At 36.6% G+C, this 23,188-nt stretch overlaps 1 protein-coding gene and 1 long non-coding RNA gene across 5 annotated transcripts in view; one reads left to right on the forward strand and one right to left on the reverse strand.

Moving 5' to 3' along the window:
• The window catches only part of NOVA1 (NOVA alternative splicing regulator 1), a 149,162-nt gene extending 147,930 nt beyond the window's left edge, over positions 1–1,232 (reverse strand). For all 3 annotated transcript variants that reach the window (XM_004755161.3, XM_004755160.3, XM_045067695.1), the window contains exon 1: positions 119–1,232. In XM_004755161.3, coding sequence (XP_004755218.1) covers positions 119–254 — 136 coding nt within the window. In that variant the 5' untranslated portion in view covers positions 255–1,232. The remainder of the gene's footprint in view (positions 1–118) is intronic.
• Positions 1,233–1,266: 34 nt separating this feature from the next.
• LOC101691503 lies at positions 1,267–20,497 on the forward strand. 2 transcript variants are annotated; one of them, XR_199649.3, is made up of 4 exons: positions 1,267–1,651; positions 2,819–3,019; positions 3,695–3,744; positions 19,651–20,497. It is a non-coding gene; the product is annotated as an uncharacterized LOC101691503 (long non-coding RNA). The 2 variants fall into 2 exon arrangements; XR_001179931.2 differs by having other exon boundaries at positions 2,834–3,019.
• The last annotated feature ends 2,691 nt before the right edge of the window (positions 20,498–23,188 follow it).

Consider the following 23,188-nt stretch of genomic DNA (forward strand, 5'->3'; position numbering starts at 1 on the left):
CGCCGGGTTCGGGCTAGAGGTGTCCGGGCCGCGGGAGGGAGGGAGGCCGGCGGGAGGGAGGGAGGCAGGGGCGGGCGGCGGGGGATGGGGCCAGCGGGGAGGTGGAAGCGATACCCACCGCCCGTATTGGTCCTCTTGGTGCTGCCGGCTTCAGGGGGGGCTTCCAGCGGCCTTTTCCGCGAGTCCGGCGGGTCCAGGTCTATGGGAACCCCAGTGTGGGTCCCGTTCTGCTGGATGGGAGCTGCCGCCATCATGTTTGCAGTTCCTGCCGCTGCTACGGGGAGAAGGTTCTCCCTTTTGTTTTGGCTTTTTTTTTTCTTTCTTTTCTTTCTTTCTTTTTTTTTTCCTTTTCTTTCTTTCTTTCTTTTCTTTTTTCTTTTTTTTTTTTTTTTGCGTTTGGGGTTTCTTGAGGTTTTTTTTTTTTTTTTTTTTTAATCGGATCAATAGAAATCTCTTTAGGAAAAAAAAGCTATGTTGCTGGTTTGTTCTCACTGGGGAGGGGGCAGGGCTGAGGAGCAGCTGCAGTGCAGTGTCAGAAAGGAGACAGGGGAATGGAGGGGGTGTGAGAGACGGAGGGTGAAAGAAGGAGAAGAAAGGAGAGAGGGGGAGAGAGTGAAGGGAGAGGGGCGAGTGAATGAGCGGGAGGAGGGGAGCGGGGAGGACGGGCAGAGGGAGTGGGAGAGCGCGAGGGCTGGCGGGGCGCGGGGAGAAGCCGAGGAGGAGGGGAGAGTGAGGGAAAGAGTGAATGAGCAGGAGGAGGGGAAGGTGGAGGATGCGGAGAGAGGAGCGAGCGGCGGAGGAGGGCAGGAGCCGGGAAGGAGCGCGGCGATCCCCGCGCCGCGCTAGCGCTGCGCTCGCTCCCGCTGCTGGTGCTGCCGCCGCCGCCGCTGCCGGAGCGGTTCTGCCGTTGCCTGGGCTGCTCGGCGATGCTGCTGCTGCCGCCCGGTCTCGCTCATTATTTCTCCCGCTTGTAGGGGGGGCTGGCGGGGAGGGAGGGGGATGGCTGCGAGGGGAGGGTAGAGAGGGGTTGAGTTCGTAGACTCCCACACACTTCGCGCTCGGGTCCCTGCCTCTCAGCAGCGCCGCCGCCGCCGCCGCCGCCGCCGCCGCCGCCGCCGCTGCCGCCTCCCAGCGCTGATGCCTCAGCCTGCGGGGGCGGAGGGGGCCCCGCCGGAGGCGGGGGAGGGTGTGTGTGAGAGTGTGTACGCGCGTGCGTGTGTGTGCGCGGGCTAAGCGCGTGCCCGGGGGTGCGCGCCGGGGATGGAGGCTGGGGTGCTCCTGTGGGAAGGGAGGGGTGAAAGGTCGCCGGTCGCGGCAACACGGCTCAGGCAAACGTAAGCGGCTTGTCGCAGAAACCAAGGGGTCTAAGAAACGCGCTAGGCTAGAAGGCGGGAAGCAGAGATTACTGACAGTCATGCTAGCCAATAAAATGGGAATGTGGGACAGGCTCTCCAGGCCCCTTCCCAATCAGGAAACTTAGGTATGAGAGGGAATGAAGGGGCGGGGTGGGATCCCGGTTAAGCCGCGGCTGGAGCGGCGACAGTTTTGGCTAGTCTGAGAAGGGCATTCGAGTGACCGTTGACAACGGGGGAGACAGCGTCAAGGCTGAAGGAAGAACCTTTAACTTTATGCTTCCAGGACTACTAGCTAGGTACATTAGTTTTTATTTTTAAGAGTTAGGGAAAAGACAGCATCTCAACTCATCGGCGGTTTTCTACGGGCTGTTTCATCAAAAGAGTATTCATTAGTGGTACAGTGTAACATCGTTAGGGAACTTACAGTGTTACTCGCTGCCTTTAATCCTTTCGGGAACAAGCAAGGGTATAAATAAAGCTAGGTATATGGGTCTTCCCTTCACGAGGCGCTAATAGGCAGACTAAAGGCAGGCAACAGCTGAATGAGTGTACACAAAACTAGTTATTGAAGAAAGTATGAATATAGTAATAAAACTAGTTGCAATGTGCACGGCTTATGGATATATAGGGTGTCTGAACCTCAAGTGTACAACGCTACGGAAAAAGAATAACAGCTACGATAGACTCTGAAAGTCTGAAAAGACTCAGCTTACAGATCACTAAGTTGATTCAGTGAAGTATTTTCTCAAGGTCATCTACCAAGTTAGTTGTTTAATTAGTCAGGGTGCTAGCAGTTAGGGATAATGGAAAAACATGGGCTTCGGAGCCCGAAGTCTTGGTTTGAAGTCCTTGCAGTCATGTTCTAAAAGTGTAGGGAAAATCCTTTAACATGTTGGCTATTTATTTTTTGCCATGTGCCAAGCAATCCATTTTACATGTGGTGCTCTTTATGTGTAGAATATCGTAGAGTTATTACTGTCCCTATTTTATGAGGCAGTTTAGGCTTAGCAATATGAATAATTCAGTCACATAGGTATAAATATTGTCCCAATAATTCAAACTCAAGTCTTCCCGATTCCAAAGTCTGCCCTCTTGAATGCTGCAGTACACTAGAGTTTCATCTCCTTTGCACTTAAAACAGGGACTGAAACTCTACCTCCCATAGGTCTTACGAGTCAAATGAGATAATGTAAGATGTTAAATGTATTTTGAGATGTGAAAAGGTATAAACATAGTTGCTCGGTTTCTAGAACAAAGATGCTCCTTCCTCGGACTTTTCACTATAGCACTTCAACCTGAATGATAGCTTCAGTAAAAGCTAGCATAATAAAGAATTTAACTGTAATTCCATGATATTCTAACCAAGAATACCTGGATATCTGAGGCAATAACCAAAGAGAATAGAATAAAATTTAATTCCTGACAGGGAAAGAAATGGAAAAGAATACTAACCTTTCTCATAGCATCCTTTATTGCAGGGAACATCTAGGAGGTACTGGGATTTCTGGCGCTTTTTAAGTGATGAAAGACAGATTAAAGTCCACTGAACAAGGGGAAAACAATAACATTTGGCTTGGGAATAAAAGTTCATCTGGAGTATGAAAAATACTTTTCCTCAAGTCAGAGAAGAAGATATGCTGAGACCTCAAAGAAAGGGAAAGCCGGTAAGTTAGTACATATTGGTAAAGGTCTGTGAACCTTTAAAAAGTCCAGAATTCTATCTGATATATGATGTAATAGGAAACCCTGATATGGCCTTCATGACCAAAATAAAGACGATTTATACACAGAATTGGATTTAAAAAAAAACAAAAAACAAAAAACAACAACAACAACACAAGGGAGCTGTGATGAAAGAAAATCAGGGTTTGGAATAAGTATGTGGTAGTCAAGATAGAAAAAGCTGATGGCAGACATTGTGTAATCAAAGTGTTCTGTGAAGTGTACCAAAAATATGCAAGGATGTTTTCAAATGAAAAATTAGAAGAGGGCTAGGATTTGCTACTAAATTGTTTTAAAACAGTAAAAAAAACAGGGACAAAGATAATTCAAAAATGAAGATAGTTCAAATCTGTATTGTATTAAAGCTTGGACAAAAGTATTCAGCATAAAGTATTTCTGAATTGGGGTAAGCCTGAGAGTTGGAAACTGATGTTAAGAAATTTCTAAAAATATTTCTAAAAATATTTCTAAAATATTTTAGAAAATTACACTGTCATTGCCATGTGTAAGTTAAATTGAAAATGAGCTTTCTAAGTTAAATTGCCTTACTGAGACATAAGCTTCCTAAGAGATGACACTGTATTTTTATTTGACCCTTCTCTTATTTCCTTCTTCAGACTTAATATTTAAATACTACCTACCATTCCATGGGGACTAGGAGCAGAAGGTATGATTTTAAATGTGGATAGCATGCTTACTAATAATTTATTTAACTCTGATATGCCAGGAATTTCAGAGACTATCTTAAGACCTGGTCAGACATCTAAGGGTTAGTTAGCTATGATCTGATTTGGTCAATGAAGGTTATCAGAGAGTACAATTTATTCTCCATTCTCTATTATGTTTTATTATTTTTTAAAAAAGCATACTTCTCCATTTCACACTAAGTGTACCTCTATCATTCTGATTAAATAGACATAAACGTTTTATCTATTCTAATAAAACTGAAAAAAATTTTTAAAATCATTTCCCAGTTTATAGTATGCTATACCTCTTATGATACAAATAAACTGTTTGAATGAACTTTTTGAAAAATGTAATAGAAATATTTCATTTTTTCATATTTTAATTCTCTGAAAAGAAATACTTTATTTTAATTAACCAAGCAATTGGCAGTACAAATTTAATAATATTTTCTAACACCCTAAGATACAGGAGAATGTGTGTGCTTCCTTGCTTACTTGATGAGTTATGAACATAAGCAACTCTGATAGAAAATTTTATTAATCTGAAGAATAAAATCCTTGGTCTTTATTGGCTTTCAGTAGAGGTTTTTTTCTTTCCTATGTTTTAGTCAGAGTAACATGGACATAAGATAATCTATTTTCAGTAGTAATGATTGGCTTTCTAGAGAAAACACAGATAGTCGATGTCCCCGAAGATTGCAAAACCCATTTGTCTCCTTCCTTTTGCCTTTCCTACAATGAGTCCTACTAACTATACGACATAATACTCCCTCTACTTGAGTGTCTCTCCAGCCTATGCTTTGGGAAACTTTTCTGAGTTTGTGTTCTACCAAAATCAGATCCTGACTTAAGTATTCAAGTGCAAATAGTGTATTTAGAAAGTGATTTCAGAAAACAGTAGGGATTTGGGGAAGTGAGACAGGGAATGGAAGGAAGGCAATGAAGGGTGAATTACCAAGCAAGTTTCATTGTGAGCAAACAGAGCTTAATCTTACTGGGATTCCTGGGAAACCATTTAAAACAGTAGCTTCAGAATTAGCTCAAAGTGTGAGAAAACTCAGGTATATATACACCAACTCCCTTCAGTCATTAATGGAGTTCTTTTCCTAGGGTGCATTAATTCAATGCATGCATGCTGGTAGTCTTCCAATTGCCAGAGCTGCATCTTTTTCTGTTGACTTTCTCTGACAGCTGGAGTCTATTCTGCCCCTACACATTAAAAAACACATTTCTAATTTTTTAAGATATAGATATGGTACATATTTTGATTATTTTTTCATCCTACGAGGCACAAAGAAAACAGGAACAAATATATACCAGAAGAGTTTATCACCTAATCCCACATCTTGGGTTTGTATAACAAGTTCTATAAATAGACATAGTGGTTAGAAATGCCTTTCCAAGATTGCACTTTTTAGAAAAATTACTTATTAAACTTTCTCTTCTTAAAAATTCAAACAGTTTTTATGTATTTAATCACATAAATTCATTGTTAGTGACTATACTTATGAAATAGTCTATGAAAGCTCACCCTAATTTATATGGAAATATAAATGTGTTTTTAGCATTATTCCAAAAAGTTCCCAAGCCTTAATATTCATCCCAATACATAAAGAGATATGTTAATATTTGAAAGAATCCTAAATTCTTTGGCACTGAGTACATTTCCTTGGTTTGTAATAGATCAATAATTTTTTGAGCATTTTTCTAAATATTATGAAATACATCTTTTGGCACTTAGAGACACTAAATCTGAACTAACACTTTACATGATGCAATGAAAAGAAACTTGTGATAATTGGTACATGGTTATGTAAAAGGCAAACATTAGGAGAAGCCGCCTGATGGGAACAGGGGAATTTTTATCTTTGGAACTCTTCTTTAAATTATTTTAAAAGTTTAAAATAAAAAGAACCTTAAATTGATAATCTGGTTGTGACTTTTCTACCTACTGATTTTGTGGCCTAAAATAACTCATTTACCTGCTCTGAGTTTTGTTTTCTTAATCTGTAAATGGGAGGGTTGGTAGATATTTCTACATCTCTAAAAACAAATTTCTATCTTAGTATGCTTATGACCATAGAATCTTACAAAGAAAATTGTCAACATCAGAGTGAATATTGTGTACTTTTACAAGGATCTTTAAATCTGTTAATGATACACATTTTTGAAGATATACTGTAGGCACAGTGGAAGATGATATGCCAAGGAAAACAATCTTGATACTGTAAAGAATATATGTGATATATTTATTCTCTGTTTTTGCATATCTTCATCTACACATACTTTATTCTGGTAATGCCTAGAGTAATCCTGAGTCTCCATTTGCTCTGGTCCTGATTTAGGCCATATGGCCGGGCAATTCTCAATACTTTCAAAATTGTCCCAATTTGAACAGTAAATTATATGGTCACTTGAATAATACTCAAGAGTTTTGACTTTTTGTTTTAGCCTGCCAATTATAAACCATAAAAAATTTTTGTTCATCAGATTCTTTTATATGGCAATTTCCCCATGTGTGATAGTAGAAATGTTTATTATTGTTCACTCTTATATTACACTATGATATAATAAATTAGTACATCCCTACATCCTCTACTCTTCATGATGTTTTATTCCCTACCTATATTTTTCTTAGCTAGAGCTAAGACTAGAATTCAAGAACAGAGGTAAAAAGTAGTAGGATAGAATTTAAAATTTTATTTTTTCACATTTTACTGTAGAAAAAAACCATTTTGATCAGATGATTCTTCATTACTATGGCAAGATGAAGTGAATTGAAGAAATAATAAATGAGACACTATAAATATAGTGAAATATATTTTCAAACGATAAACCATTAGACCCACAAATGGCATCAGGGAATTGCTTACTTTATGGATTATTCAGATTCCGATGTGTTTACTTCCTGCTGTTCAAATAAGCCTTAGTCCTTCTTAAATTCCAGACAAGGTTTTACGGGCTCCAGTCAAGGCTTCTTTCTAATGTTATCTGCTATTTCCACTGTTTATTACAGGTCAAATAATAAAAAGTTCCATTTGTCTTATAATAATATTACATAGATTTATAAGTAGAAGAAGAAATTAGTATCCATGTATATTAACAAAAAATACATTACCATACTTCTACTTTGCTAGATTTTGCCTTGCTGTTTAGTCTTTTGGTTTCACTAGGGAAGCATTTCTATGGTAGGTCAGGGGTGTCTAATTGACTTCATGTAATTCTAAATTATTTTATCCATGTTTCATTTCATATAACTGAGAATGTATAGGGCTTACTTAATAAAACCTATATTTTACATACGGATGTTTTGATGTATATGGTGTAGAAAGAAGAGGGATGTGTGTGTGTGTGTGAGAGAGAGAGACAGAAGGAGATAGGAGACTGGGTACAGCAGGTCTATCTAATGTCTGTAGTAGGGATAGAAAATTTAGTAAATGCATATAACCTTTTCTTCTCAGGGTCAAATATTTGTAGGCTTTAAGAAAATAATTTTTTTAATTTCTATTTTTATAAGGGAAAATTCTTATGCAAAAGGAGATAATATAGTATAATGGACCCCAGGTACTGTATACTGACCTTCAATACTGTAAACCCCTGATCAGTGTGGTTTCAATTTAACCTTTTTCTCAGACTAATTTGAAGAAATCCTGTCAATACGTTTTTATTCTGAAAAAATAAACCTTAAAAAATCCAATATAATACCATTATTATATTGAAAATAATTGACAAAAACTCCTTAGTATTATCAAATATCTGGTCTGTGTTTATATTGTCTCCATGGTCTTTAAATTTTCTCAAATGGTCTTATAATATTTTTACATCGTGTTTAAACCTCTACCTAAATAAATACATTACGATGGGTTCATATGTTATTTAAATCGCTTTTAATCTATGTAAGTCAAGCTTCAACCAGAGAAGCAGACCAGTAGGATATATATTTTTTAAATTTATATTTTATACACACACACGCACATATACAGAGTTACATAGTGATAGTGATGTTAAGGGAACTGGCTCACACAATTTTGGGCTCTGTCAAGGAAGCCCAAAGTCCACAGATGGGCGCTCAGGAAAGAAAGATTCAAGGGGACAGGAGAGCAACTGCTTGGCCCAACTGTGCTGTTTAAGTCTCTGATTTTCAGAGACCTAGTTGCTTTGATGGCTACCACCTGATTAATAAGCCCGACTCACCTATGGTAATCTCCCTTTCGGTTAACTGAAAATTGAAACCTTAAATATATCTCCAAAACCCCTTCACATCAGGCCCTAGACTATTGCTTGATTGAATAACTCTGAGAAGTTGTATATATGCTGCAAAATGGCTGTTACTTCCTCTCTATCCTCCAGCTCTCACAAAAGAATATCCCGTAGACTACCCTAGCTAGAAACTTAGCAAGGAATTCTGAGAAATGTAGTTCAGCCTAACTAAGTTGACAAATCACAAAGCTATCATAGCCCACTCCTTTTCTCCTTGGCACCCATGCTCAGCTTCTTAAAGCATTTTCAATCACCAAGGAAATACAATAGCAAAATCATACTTCTAATAAAAATGGTGATATACAGAATGAACTATCCCACATAAGACTAAAAACATGCTAGTCCTTTCCCCAGGACATGATACAAAATCTTTGGGTGATGTTTCCAGTCCTGTGGTATCCTGTAAATTAAATATGAAAATATAAATAGTAACTGTTATTAACACATTTACATGATAGAAGAGAGAAATATGAGTAATTAACACATAAACATAATATAAACAATCACATGAAAATAAATATAATGATTATAGTCCTCACTTCCTCATATGGTCACATCATCATAGATGGTATTTCTATTCTTCCACAATGTTCTTCCTTTCCTTTTCCCTCTATCTTTTCAGTATTCCCTTTGCCCTCAGCAAGCACCTCACCTGGTTGTGGGTCTTTGCCAAGTGGGATGACCAAAATCTTAATTCGTGAAGGATCTGGGGGTATTAGAAATTTTATGTGAATTGAGTTGTAGTTTTCCACTGACTTTAATCAAAGGATATGAGAATGAAAGAGATGCTCTAGGGAATCTGTATTTCAAACAAAATCTTCTTTACCCTCAATTTTCCTTGATATCCAGGATCAGTCACTGCAGCCAGCACAGTACTACTTTCTCATCCTGTTGATTCACGGGCTTGAGCTGCCCAAAGTGGCCAGATGGCAGTCTCAACTTCTAGCTCAATCCATTCATTATTGTGTCATCTGGTGGATGCCTTCCTTGCTTTGAAACTAAAACCTCTAGACCAAGGGCAATAGTGAGAGGAGCCACTTCCATTTTCCACGCCTTGCATTAATAATTTAAGGATCTATAAATCCGGTTATGGGAGAAATAGAACTATACGCTAAGTCTGATTTAGAGCATGGACCACACAGCCTGAGGGACATTGTATTACAAGTATTTCAAGGTATTGCCACCTAGCTGATACCATGACTTAATTTTCAAAAGGGCAATCCACAGTGCTATCAAGCCAGCTGCTTCAGAATGGTGGAAGACGTAAGACCAGTGAATTCCATTGAGTATGAGCTCATTGTCACATGATATAAAAATTTTATAGTATAGCGGGATCCTTTCCCAAGGTCTCCTTCTTGGATTTGTAAATTGCCTCAGGTCCAGAATTTGACTGAAGAGCCGTGACTCTTTGTTTTGGTGGTTCAAGTCAGACTTCTGGTCACTAGACTTAGACTTTCCACCTGTATGATCAAGTAAGAATTTAGTAGGCTTCCCATCTCAGATATTGTAACTTTCATCTCTAGTAATTAAGTTTAGGTATTTTTTATATATCTTCCAAGTATCCACTTAATCTATGAATAAATCCTATAGATTGTTGAACATATGGAATACAGTTACAATTATTATTTTATTATCTTTGTTTATTGGCTGCATTATGTGTCATTTCTGAAGTTTTAATTTCTTTTTCTCTTCAATATGAATCATATTGTCCTACTTTTCTACATGTCTGGTAATTTTTATGGGATATCAGGCATTATTAATTTTACCTTGTTGTATGCTGGATATTTTTGCATTACTACAAATATCCTTGAGCTTTGTCCTTGAATGTGGTTATTGGAAACAGTCCAGTATTTTGTGGTCTTGCTTTATGAGGTGAACCCTAACCCTAATCCTAACCCTTGAATGTGGTTATTGGAAACAGTCCAGTATTTTGTGGTCTTGCTTTATGAGGTGGGACCAGATCATCTAATCTAGTGCTAATCTTGCCCCACAACTGAGGCAAAACCCTCTTAACTCTAGCTAATATACAGTGAATTATGAGGTTTTCCATTCCAAGTAGAGGGAACAGGAACTATTTCTAGCTCTGCGTGAGCACCAGGCACTGTTACCTCATTTCCTTAGGTTGTTCCCTCCGATGCGTCTTCTGATTAGTACTCAGCTGAAGACCCAAGGAGACCCTTTCCTGTTTCCAAAGGTCTATTTCTGTGGAGTTCTTTCCTCTTAGTACTCTGCTACCTATGAATTTTAGCCACCCTGTTTGGTTGTTCCTCAAAAAGCTAAACAAAGAAATCCCATATGATCCAGATATTCCACTCCTAGATGTGTTGTTATCCAAAAGAAAACAGGGTTCGAACAAATACTTTTACGTGAGTTCTAATAGAAGTATTATTCACAACAGTGAGAAAGTAGAAGCAACCCAAATCTCCAACTAATGAAGGGATTAAAAAATGTGTTATACTCATGTAACATATACTATATATCATCCACAATGGAATATTATTTAAGCACAATATGGATGAAACCCAAACACATTATACTGAAAATATAATATGCATGCTGTTTATTGAACATAAAGTACATGCTTATTGAACATAAAGTATATAGCCTACTTGCTAAATGAGAACGTATTTATCATATTTATGTGGCTATTCTACAATGGTAGAACAAAGAATATGGTACACACACATAACCCCCCCCATACACCCTGGTCACACACACACAATAGCTTCTGTTTAGGTTTTAATTCCTGTCAAAAATATTATTTAAAGAAAAGTATATTACATTTCCTTTCAGAAACTATGCATCTCATAGTGCAAATATCCTTTATAATCTAATTTGAAAAAAATGTCTATTCAAGTCTTTTGCTCATTTTAAATTTTTGTTGAGTTGTAGGAATTCTTCATATAATCTGGATACCAGTCCCTTAGCATTTATTTGATTTATAAATATTTTCTCTCATTTTGTAAGTTGTCTTTTCAGCTTTTTGACACTGCCCCTCAATTTGCAAAAGTGTTCAATTTTGATGAACTCCAACTTACCTATTTTTTTCTCTTTTCTTGCTTCTGCTGTTTGATGTCATATCTAAGATTCAATTGCAAAATTTGAAGTCATAAAGATTTACTCTTATGTTTTCTTCTAAGAATTCTATTATTTTATGCTTTATATTTAGGCCACTGATTCATTTTGAGTTAATTTTGTATATGGTGTGAGGTAGGGTTCCAAATTCATTCTTTTACATATGGAAATCCAGTTGTTCCAGCACAAAGTTAACTTTTCTTGTCATGTATCATGGAAATCATGAGAAGCCAGAGGGTTGCAGTTATAACTTCCTAATTACCTAAATATTAGAAATTCTTTCTTTATTAAAATTTAGGAAAGCTTGTTTATTTGTACGTGAGGAGGAAGATAAAATAGGAGGATAAAGATAAGGAAGTAGATGGTAAGATTCTCTTTTAGATTGAACAGAATGATCAGTATCCATCCCAATGGTATATTTCAGAGCCTCCAAAATGACTCTATATACCCTCAATTTTCCAGAAGCCCTATCATACCACATGAGAGATACCTATTTCAGTGTTCCAATGTTTCCCATCCTACATTTTCATCTCTTTGTTCCACTAACTCATCTTATAGTGCTAAGCCACAATGAATGGTACTACCATCATGCTAAACTTCATGAACACTCAGATCTCCTTTATACCTAGGCTTTGGTCTCACAAAACATTTTGCCTCTTAAACTGAGGAAAACTGGACTTTGTCTAATAGAACTTTTTGGAAACTAAGAAGAGAAAAATCAGAAAGTGTAGAAAAATAAAAGTTTAATGTGTTCCCTGTAAACTGAAATTTATCCATAAGTTGGCTTAGTTGGTATATGTTTATGGAACAGCAGGGCTTTTTTCCCTTTTTCTTACTTCAAATACGCCAATGGTGGCATGTTTAGCCAGGTGTTATTAGCTGGACATAGATTTGAATTATCCCCACAGTTAGGTAATAAATTTGTCAATTTAATATTCAGGTTTATTTCCAGCTCCCTGTCCCTAATTTCAAAGATTGCAATTGCTTATTTTATTAACACAATCTTCCACCCAGTCCCTGACTCAATCATATGTCTTTGTCTGAATCATTTTTACTGACCAGCTATAAAGCTAGTTCTATCTTGAAACTGTGCTCCTTTACCTGAATTGGTGTATTGGGAATTTATTGGGCTGTAATCTACTTTGTATCACCTTGGATACTCTAGGATACTCTTAAGGATGAAAGAATTTTTTCCTATCAGAAGATAATCAAGGTTTAGCATTCTGAATCTGAAATTTCTGCCTTAAGTGGGGGGATGTAAAGGTTTCTGTGTTTCAGGTCCCTAATACAACACTTGCTGGGTAACTGGCAAGACAGCCCATTCAAAAGAAGAGAGATGTTATCTGAGAGACAGGGAGAGTTATAAAATGACATTTTATATGCAGCTCTCTTAATGGAGAATGACCAAGTGATGCTGTGAAAAGACTAACCACTTAGCATTGCAGCCTACAGGGCAGTGCTGTAGGTCTTTGCTGCTGAGGCTGCACTCAATGAGTGGTGTCATCATGGCAAGCATTGATCCTGTCAGTGAATCGGTGTCCAGCATACAGCAGAAGATGAACTGCAATAACAGCATCATGAAGCATAAGGAGATAATAACTGTCATAACATAAAGACCAGCCCATATCCCCATGTCCCCAGTTCCTGGACAGGTACCAACTATACATCCTCCAGATTCTTTGATATTCCTAGGAAAGAAAATACCCTCCTTGGGAAACCTCTTCATGTCACCTCCCTCCTTGGGGGCCTTCTACTATCACTTTTGCTATTGCTCAATAAATCACTCAATAAACCTTCCCTTGCTGCCCATCAAAAAATATATATATATAGCTCCTTCCATTTAATGCAACAAATACAATCTCATACAACTCAAGATGTTATGGATTTGGAATATAATTTTGTTTGTTTTAGAACAAATAAAGTGTGATACTTAGTATGGGGAGCAAATTCATACGGGCTACATTGATATCTAGTCCCGGTCTCTCAAGTGGCTCCGTGGTTTTGATAGAAAATGCCATCATTTCCTGCTGAAATCTGTCTGAATCCTGTCAGCTCTTCTGACAGAAGCAGAGTTCTCATCTTTTACAGTTTCTAAAATCCTTTATATATTGAACCACCCACTAAATTTCTATTTTTCTGTCAATGAGAAACCTCTGAGTTCCCAGCTTATTTGCAAAACAGAGATAAATGACAGATACTAAGTTTAATTACTAGTGAGGGTCAGGACACCAGCTCTGTCCACTGCCACAAGTCTTTTTGAAATTCCCCCAGATGCTCACAAATGGCATCCATCCAGAATTCTTTTCCAAGTTAAAATTTATGCCAACCATAAAGATATTAGTGAATGTCCACTAAAAATAAGACAGCTTATTTAGTTAGACCTCCTAGTAAAATTTGCCCAGGTATGTATCTATTGTATATTTTAACTTACTACATATTCTACATTTCCTCACATGCTCTCTTTGTGCTTCAGTCTTTTCATAATCTCAGTTTGGAATATTAAATATTACTTCTTAACTTTGTGCTATTTGAAAGGATTTTTGGTTCTCCTATTAATGATCTGTAACATTGGACAAACACTTCCCCCTTCTGGATCTTATTCATCCATAACATAAAGGATTTTATTAAATTATTTTTAAGAATCCTTATAGTTTTGACTTTCTGTAAGGTTAAATTGAAAACACTATGAAATATGATTAAGAAGTCAGGGAAATGCACCTCTATTTTCTAAGGAGTTAAATAGTTAAGTTTAAATCTATTACTTTTGGGGAGAATATTCACTTATAGATTTGTAATATATTACTGGTTGCTGAAAGTAGTAGCTTTACATATTATGCATGAGCCTGAATTCTTCACGTGGTTTTAAATAGTGAATGTATTCTTTGGTCATACAGACTTATATGTATTCCTGTAATTCATACAAAATGGATTTGTGAAATTTGAAATAATTGAGCTTATAATTGATTTATATAGTTGAGAGGTTACAAACTAACTACCTTATTTTATTTTGCCAGCACTATATTTCCATTTGGGAGCCAACACTTAAAGTAAATAAATAAAATAAATAAAGTAAAGTAAATAAAATAAAGTAAATAAAGTAAATAAAGACTTCTGATGAATCATTGAACACTACATTTACAACTAATGATGTACTATATGTTGGCTAATTGAATTTAAATAAAAAAATAGATTTCATGTTGTAAAAAATATATGCTTTGCAGTGTCATTTTGAAAAATCACATATTCTCATAATTCTGGTCCCACATTTCCATGTAGCAATGATTGGCCAATGCTAAATAACAATTGTCCCTTCAGGTAGGGCATGCATTTGGGGCCTTGCCCTTGCTGCCATCACTCATACAGGACCAGTTCACTTATGTTACTTTCCCGGGATTTCAGCTAGTATGTTTACTTCCATTTGTTAGGACTCATAATATTGAATTCAAATAAACATTTCCTCTGGATTTATAACTAAGAATTTGGATTTCTAATCACCCAAATTTAGTATGATTTCTTCAAGACTTCTGAAGTGAATGAACGTCAGCCTTTTATTGGCATATGTCCAAACAGACAGGCATTGAGTTATATATTCTTCACAGATATAATACAGAAAAATTTTAGCACTATAATTTTTCAATTTGAATTTGAATGCCAATTAAATGAACATAGTATCTTCATTATAACCTTGTAAGCAGCATTAAATCATAATTATGATTCTTCAACTATCCCACCCTCACACACAAACCTGTTCAGATATCCAAACACTGGAAATAAAAGTTAAGGTATATACACATATATAATATAGGTTGTGATTTTAAGTAGAATCCTTTTTCTAATAAATATAAAATCCTTTTATGAAATGGAAGGGAAGAGCCTTTTAGTAAAATAAATTTACTATATGAATTAAATTTATAGAATTTATTTTAAAATTAATTATGGAGAAAAATTAAACCATTCAGTGATACAAAGATTTGAAATTACAGGTTGTAAATAACAGGTTTAGCATCTGATTTATTCTTTATTTGGTGGCAGAGTAGCAAGAAAATCCTGATTTACACAGACAAGTTGCAACTGGTAGTAATAGATTTTTTAAAAAATACATTTTTCCTGCCAATATGATAATTTTTAAAATAATATTTATTTTATAAATTTAGCTTTACACATTTATAATTTTAATATTTTACAACTTTATAAATTTGTAACTCAGAAATCCCAGAAAAAGCTTTTCACTAAAGCAAACGCCACAAAAAAAGTTAATATATGACTACACAAATCCAAGTATTGCTGGTCACCAATGTATTAAAATTTAGTGGCTGACACATTTTATTAACATGACTTTGAAATGATAAAAATATTTAAAAGCTCAAAAGTTCAAATCAAGTATATGCAGAGTTTCAGCTCTTATGGAAAATAATAGGAGGCATACAGTTTTCAAAATATTGTTCAATAACCAATTAGCAAAAGATAATAATACTTAGAGGATTAGTAAACTTAGATTTTTAAAGGATTAAAACTGGGATCATTTTTCCTTTCCTTTTCTCTTTCTCCTTTCTTAAAATATATTTAATTCTGAAAGAGAAATCTGGAACCAGTTGAAGATGCAAACCACTAAGGGAGAGTCAAATTTGTAAAGTTTATACTACATTTAAGCCAGCTATATTATGATGGATAGCCCTTATTTTACTATTTTAAGATCAGTGCTTGTAATCATCCTAAAGTTAAATATGCACAAGCCTCCACATTTGCTAAATGGTTAGGTTTAATACTATTTACTGTTTTGTTCCATAGCCCATATAGTATGAGAAACTATATTCACACAGTTGCTACTACTACTTTGTAATTAAAAAGGATGAAAGATGAAGTTAAAAAAAATTTTAGGTAGTATACTTAATACACAATTTAAATTTCAAAAATAGCAGTTACTGTTGTTAAACCAAATTTCTAGGCCCAAGATGATCCCTCTTCTTTTTTTTTTTTCTTTTTTAAGATTTTATTTATTTATTTATTTGACAGAGAGCTCACAAGCAGGCAGAGAGGCAGGCAGAGAGAGAGGAGGAAGCAGGCTCCCTGCTGAGCAGAGAGCCCGATGCGGGACTCCATCCCAGGACTCTGAGATCATGACCTGAGCCAAAGGCAGAGGCTTTAACCCACTGAGCCACCCAGGCGCCCCGATGATCCCTCTTCTGCTTCTCCCTGAAGTGCCACTTAAGCAAACTGAAACTGATGTAACTTCTCTGTCCCTATATATGTTCTGCTTGACCAAAAACACAGTATATCCAGTCAGCAAATCCCCAAATGCCAAGCCAACTCTAGATCTTCTTACGCTAAACAAGGTTGAGTATGAGGCCCCAGCCAATCAGACATTTTCTATTTTTCTCTTGTTTTTCATTCTTTAACCAATAAAAGCTTCTTGCCTTTCACCTCATTTTGCAGGTCTCTGAAATGAGACAGTCTGCTTCACCAAGTGTTTGTTTGTATTACCTAAATTGTCTTTCATCAGTTTTAATGCTGTCAAAATAGTGAAAAGCACTGAATTATCACATGTTTGTGAGATTTCAAAATTGAGAGATTATCATATAAACAAATTGCTAATATACCTTATGAATTTTCTAATCAGTAATCATATTAGTCTTTAAATATCACAATTAGTTAAGTGTATCACAGTAGGGTCTTAAAAAGAAGACAATAAACCACTGCAAAACCACTACCCACCGGTATTCCTAAAATAATAAATTGTCTAAACACAAGTACACAACTCTCAACACTTTACAGTTTTGCCTTATCCTCAATAATGTCCCCAGAGCTAACATTTCATCTGTGAGGAAAAGGTGAATTTATTTTGGGGGGCATAAGAAAGGAGTCAACAAAATGTCCATTGTCACCTTCTTTGTGCTGTTTGGGCCATTTTTTTTTTCCCTATTTCTCCTTTTACTTGCTTCATCTATATTCTCTAGCCTGACCTCCTCCCTTTCTGACTTCATTTTTTCCAGGCATCCACAGAGGCACAAATAACAACTGAGTACCTCAAATCCTCCTCCGTTACCTTTATCTTAGTTAACAACCATAGAAGAACTAAGTAGTAACTAGAAAGAAAGGAAATTATTCCTAGGTTGAATATAAATATATAATGTATGTATTTGCTATTATTATATTTAATAATATTTGAATTTATATTCATAAATTATATTGGCCTGTAACTTTCAGTTATATCTGTAATAGATATCTAAAATATCTTTAGTTTTAGTATCAGAGTAATACTTGCCTCATAAAATATGTTGGAAGTATACCTATTTTTTCAGTGTTCTGAAGGAGTTTTTATATGGTTGGCATACTTTTATCCTTGAATGTTTGGTAGAATCTATCTCCAAAGCTGTCTAAAACTGGAGGTTTCTTTGTAAAAGATTGTGAATTAATTTTTTGGGGAGATCTAGAGCTGTTCAGACTTTTGAAATTATTGTTATATTACATTTAGAATTTCAAGGAGTTTGCCCATTTTGTTTATGTTGTTGAATTTATTGACATGAAATTGTTCATAATATTTACTTACTGTCCTGTTTTTTGTTTTTTTAATTAATGATTTTTATTTACTTATTTAAGAAAGAGAGAGAGAGAGCAAGCATGAGTGGGGGGCGGGGATGGGCAGAGGGAGAGGGAGAAGCAGATTTCCTACTGAACAGGGAGTCTAACACTGGGATAGATCCCAGAACTCTGGGGTTATGACCTGAGCTGAAGGCAGACACTTAACTGACTGAGCCACCTAGGCACCCCTGTTTACTGTCCTCTTACTATCTTTAGGATCTATTGTGGTGTTGATGTTGGTAATTTGTGTCTATTTTTTTTTTCTTTTGTGTCTATGATTTATCAGTTTTATTGATCTTTCCAAAATACAGCTTTTCAGTTATTTTTTATATTGTTTGACTATTTTCTTCTCACTGAGTTTCATTCTTATTTTTAATTGTCTCTATTTTCTTATATTTAGTTTGGGTTTAATTGGCCCTGTTTCCTAACTCCTTACATTGGAGACTTAGGCCACTGACTTTGTCCAAAAACGTTTGAGAGGAAGAGATGTGCGACAACTCTGGTAGAACCACTGCACATATGTTATGAGTGCATTCCTTTTTCCCCTCTGCTATGAGATTGGCAATGACCCATGCTGGGGAATACATCATTGACTAATCCTCAAATGATATGAATGTGAGGGAGAAATAATCTTTATTGTCGAAAGATTTGGGGTTGTTTATAAACCCGGGAATAATCTACTGCAGAATTTCTCAATATCAACACTGTTATCAATGGGATAGGATAATTCTTTGATGTTGGGGGGTGGGGGGTTCTCCAGTGAATTGTAGGATTTTTAAATTAGCAACCCTGATCTCTACCCACTTGATGCCAGAAGCACTCTCTTTCCTATTGTGATAAAGATAATTGTATCCAGACATTGTCAGGTGTCTTCTAGGTGGCAAAATCCATTCCCCTCTCCCCCACCCTGAAGACTGAAAGCCACCTGGCTGACTCATATACATACACATATGGAACTAACCAAGTAAAAATGGAGTTCAATATCATGTTATACACTAAAACCAATTCTAGGTGGATTAAATGCATATGGATAAGAGACAAAGCTATGAAACATTTAAGAGATAATATAGTGGAATATCTTTATTTCTTCAGGTGGGAGAAGATTTCTTACATAAGAAATGAAAAGCATAATAAAATAAAGGATTAATAAATTTGCTTAATTTTAGAAAATGTCTGCTCATGAAAACACACTTTAAAGAGATGAAAAACATAAGGCAGAGAGTTTTAGGAAGTATTTGTAACACATAAAACCAATGAATGATTAACATCCAGAATATGCAAATATTCCTCCAAACCACTATTTAAAAATTTTTGGAAAAATGTTTCTGTGGTTGGTGTCAAAGAGTTTATGGCCTATGTTTTCTTTTAGGAATTTTATAGTTTCAGGTTTCATATTTAGGTCTTTATTCCATTTTGAGTTTAATGTTGTATATGGTATAAGAAAGTGGTCTAATTTCATTCTTTTCCATGTCGCAATCCAGTTTTCCCAACACCATTTAAGAGACTGTCTTTTTTTCCATTGTATATTCTTGTTTCACTGTCATAGATTGATTAACCATACATGCATGGGATTATTTCTGCAGTCAAATGCTCTACCCCTGAGCTATACCCCCATGGGTTTATTTCTGAACTCTCTACTCTGTTCTATTGATCCATGTGTCTATTTTCTGCCAGTGCCATACTGTTTTAATTACTAAGCTTTGCAGTATATCTTGAAATCTGGGATTCTGATACCTCCTTTTTTGTCCTCTTCAAGATTGCTTTGGCTAGTTAGAGTCTTCTGGTGGCTTTATGCAAATTTTACAATTATTTGTTCTGGTTCTGTGAAAAATACTGGGGGTTTTTATCAGAATTGCACTACATTTCTAGGTTGCTTTGGGTAGGATGGACATTTTAGCAATGTTTGTTCTCCCCGTACATGAGCATGGAATGTCTTTCCATTTATTCATGTCATCTTCAATTTCTTTCATCAGTGTTTTAGGGTGTACACACATGTCACTCTTCATATCAAGAGTTAGAGCTTATTGCTGCTTTCCTTGAAATTGAGATGGCTTATGACTGACTAGCTTCTACAAATAGAATGACAAGGCGGAAGGACAATATGAGACTTCAAAACTCAGATCAAAGAGAACTGGAAGATTCTATTTGCTGCCTTCTGGAACTCAGCCACCATGATATGAGAAGCCCAAGATAGATGGAGGAATCACAAAAATGAGAACCAAGGCATTCTAGTTATATTGGGCACTAATTGACACCCATATGAGTGTATCTTTGTGGTAGCCAGTCTCTGATATGGCACCCAATAAGGGTGCTTTCCTGTTATTCATACTCTTATGTAGACCCCTCCCACATTGTACCAGTACTGGTTTATATGACCCAACTGAATATCACAGAAGTGATCTGTCATTTCCAACATTACAAACTGTGCCGTGTTTTTCATATTGGTGGTCCTCTCAGAGACCACTCAGTTGGAAAAGCCAGTTGTCATTTCAGCCTATATACAAGCCTTTGTGGTGAGGAACTGAAACCTGCCTACAAATCCTTAAGTGGATCTACCTGACTTCAGATGACTGCAATTCAGCCGACAACTTGACTGTAATCAAGTCAACCACCCAGAACCACTCAGCTAAGCTGCTCCTAGATTCCTGACCACAAAAATCTGTGCAATATACTTTTTTATTATCTTAAATAATAAGTTTTAGAGTAATAGATTACATAGCAATAACTAATACATCTTTCTTAGACATACAGGTTAAATTGAGCCCTCAGATGATTATAGCCCCAGCAAAAGAAAGGAGCAAAAGAAACTGTCTAACCCAAGTTAGCATATACTATCATTAAAGATAATAAAATGGTTGCTATTTTAAGCCATTAAATTTTGGGATGGTTTGTTTTGTGTTAATAGATAACCCAAACAGAAATTGGTACTTAGAAGTGAGGTGCTGCTGTAACAAAAGCCTAAAACATGTGGCATTGGCTTTGGGAGCAGATAGTGGGTTTGGGTCAGAAAGGTCACAGAGATGGTCAATGGAGGCTGTAAGACAGTGAAGAAATTGATATTTGGCGTGGAGCAAAGGTGAATTTATGCCCTATTTTGTAGAGGGAGAATGTTTGACAATGCTGCAATTGTGGTAATATGAGAGAAAATATATCTAATGACCTTGTGTATTTGGCTCAGAATGTTTCCAGACAGAAAGTTGTTAGAGTCAACTGGTTTCTTCAGGTGTGCATGACCATTAATGGGGTGGAATGAATTAGAGAAGAAACCTTTAATTTTCAAGCAGTATCTAGAGTGTAAGTCAGCAAACATTTTCTTTAATGGGCCAGATAGTAAATATTTTAGGCTTTTTAGGCTGTATGGCATCTGTAGCAACTACTCAACTCTGCAGTTACAACACAATACTGGACCCAGACAATTTTAAGTGAATGGGTGTAATTGTGCTCAAACAACAACAACAAAAAAATTCATTGACAAAGTAGGTGACAGCCTGTATTTGACCTGTAGGCCATAGATGACCAACCTCTGATCTAGAAGAAAGACTTTCAAATAAGGATTTGCTGGGTTAGAACATAAATTATTCTCATATTCATCTCTTTCAGCCCATATGAGATTTTCAGGGCAAATTAAAAGCAGGAATAAAGATCAAGTCCAGAGTGCTGCCAGAAAAACAGCCACTGCATGAAGATCTGTTTAATGGTGCAGTTGAAAGACTGTTTAACCTTCAGAGAGATTAAGGATCTGTCCCTTGGACCTTCCTAGACAATAGGGCTTTTTGAGAATCTTAAGGGCTTGCCTTGTTGACCTCAGATAGACAATAAAGTTTTTAAAAATCTTCAGATAGTGCTTCATAAGCCCATTCAGCTAGAAAAAAGGATTTTCAAGTATCTTAAAGGTGTTATTCCTATAGCATTCTGATTTTAAATCCAAAGTAGAGAGGGTTATGTCTTTAAACATCTATCATAAAATATGTTAGGTACACAGGAAGTCCAAACATTTTAATGGAAATTTTAAGAGCTTAGACTAAAAGGGACAGATGTAGAATGGAAATGGAAAATGGAAAGGGACCTCAGTGTTTTTAATCTCATATGAATAGGACACAGCTAAGAAAATTACTTAGCAGCAACACATTGCACTTCTTATGGAAAAGTAAGGATGACAGGAGGCATAGCCATGAAAAACCATCCTCAGGGGGCAGAGATGGTCCCTAATCAAGAAACATTAAAACAACAAACCCAAAACATTCTCTATCACAGGAGATGGAGGGAATGGTGACATGTCCTGCTGTATTTCAGAATTGCTTTGGGCAAGTAACTGTTATATGCCTTAGGTTTTACACTGTTAAAATGAAGGTTTCTATTGTAGGCTACCAGGTGCTTTCCTAATTGTTGTACATTAGGAGTGTATGGGGCAGATGATTGTGTTGGTGTTTCAGTTTTTAGTTCACAGGTGCTCCTGAGAAGATTGAGGAGTTACCTCATCTACATTTTTTCTGATATAGGTGATAAGAGTTTTGTCTATGAGCTGATGCAATAAAGGAATGGTAATTTGTGGCAGTATTGGGAGGTGTTAAGTGAATTTTTTTGTACATGAATTATTACATTATTTTGTACATGAATTATTACAGTCAGAAGGCAGAATCTGGAGTGCGTTTCCAAATTCCTCCTTTCTTTCTATATGCATTTTATTCCTAATTCAAGTGGTGGAATTTATTTCCCCTCTCCTTGAATATGGGCTGCCCTTGTAACCAACTTTGATCAATCAATGGCCATGAAAGGCTTTAATAGGACTGATAGTATGACAGATCTAAGATGAGCCACTCAGATCCTACTTTAGAGAGGAACTTGTTATTCAGCAGTGAGGAATGAAGGCAGCAGACAGACATCAAGTGTAGCTCCTTCAGCACCTCTCTCAGCTGTAGAGACCTACCTCACCTGAGGTCATGCCTACCCTGAAGACTAAACAAAGAGAGGGTATAAAGGGCTACACATTTTGCCCTGATGTGCTACATATGGTTAACCAATTGCATCTCAGTTGGATTTTTTTCCTTTGCCTAATCCCGCTACTTCCACATCCCCCCCACCACCAGGGATCAATAATAACAAAACATTCTGTACCCCAAAATTCTCAGAATCTTCTTCTGGAGAATTTAACCTATGACATGTAGGTTCTACTACCTACCCCCTTAAAATCCAGTAGCCAGGTTTTGAGAAGCCGTATCTATACGGAAAGGCCAGATGGAGAATACTCTGGTGGATGAATCTAGCTGAGTGTCTTGTTAATAGCTATTACCAACTGGAAACTATGTGAAAGAGCCATCTTGGACTTTCCAGCCTGGTTGAACTTCCAAATGACTGTAGCCCTTCCTGACATCATGTGGATTAGAAAAACCACCCACTGAAACCATGGAAATATGAACAATAATAAAATAGTTGTTTTAAACCACTAAGTTTTAGGGTGTTGTGTTATGCAGCAATAGTTAATTAAAACATTTCCCAGCTCTCTCCTTGCTA

The sequence above is a fragment of the Mustela putorius genome, unplaced genomic scaffold (genome assembly GCF_011764305.1).
Source record: "Mustela putorius furo isolate JIRA1106 unplaced genomic scaffold, ASM1176430v1.1 tig00003898_pilon_pilon_pilon, whole genome shotgun sequence".
In the NCBI taxonomy this organism is placed as follows: Eukaryota; Metazoa; Chordata; class Mammalia; order Carnivora; family Mustelidae; genus Mustela; species Mustela putorius.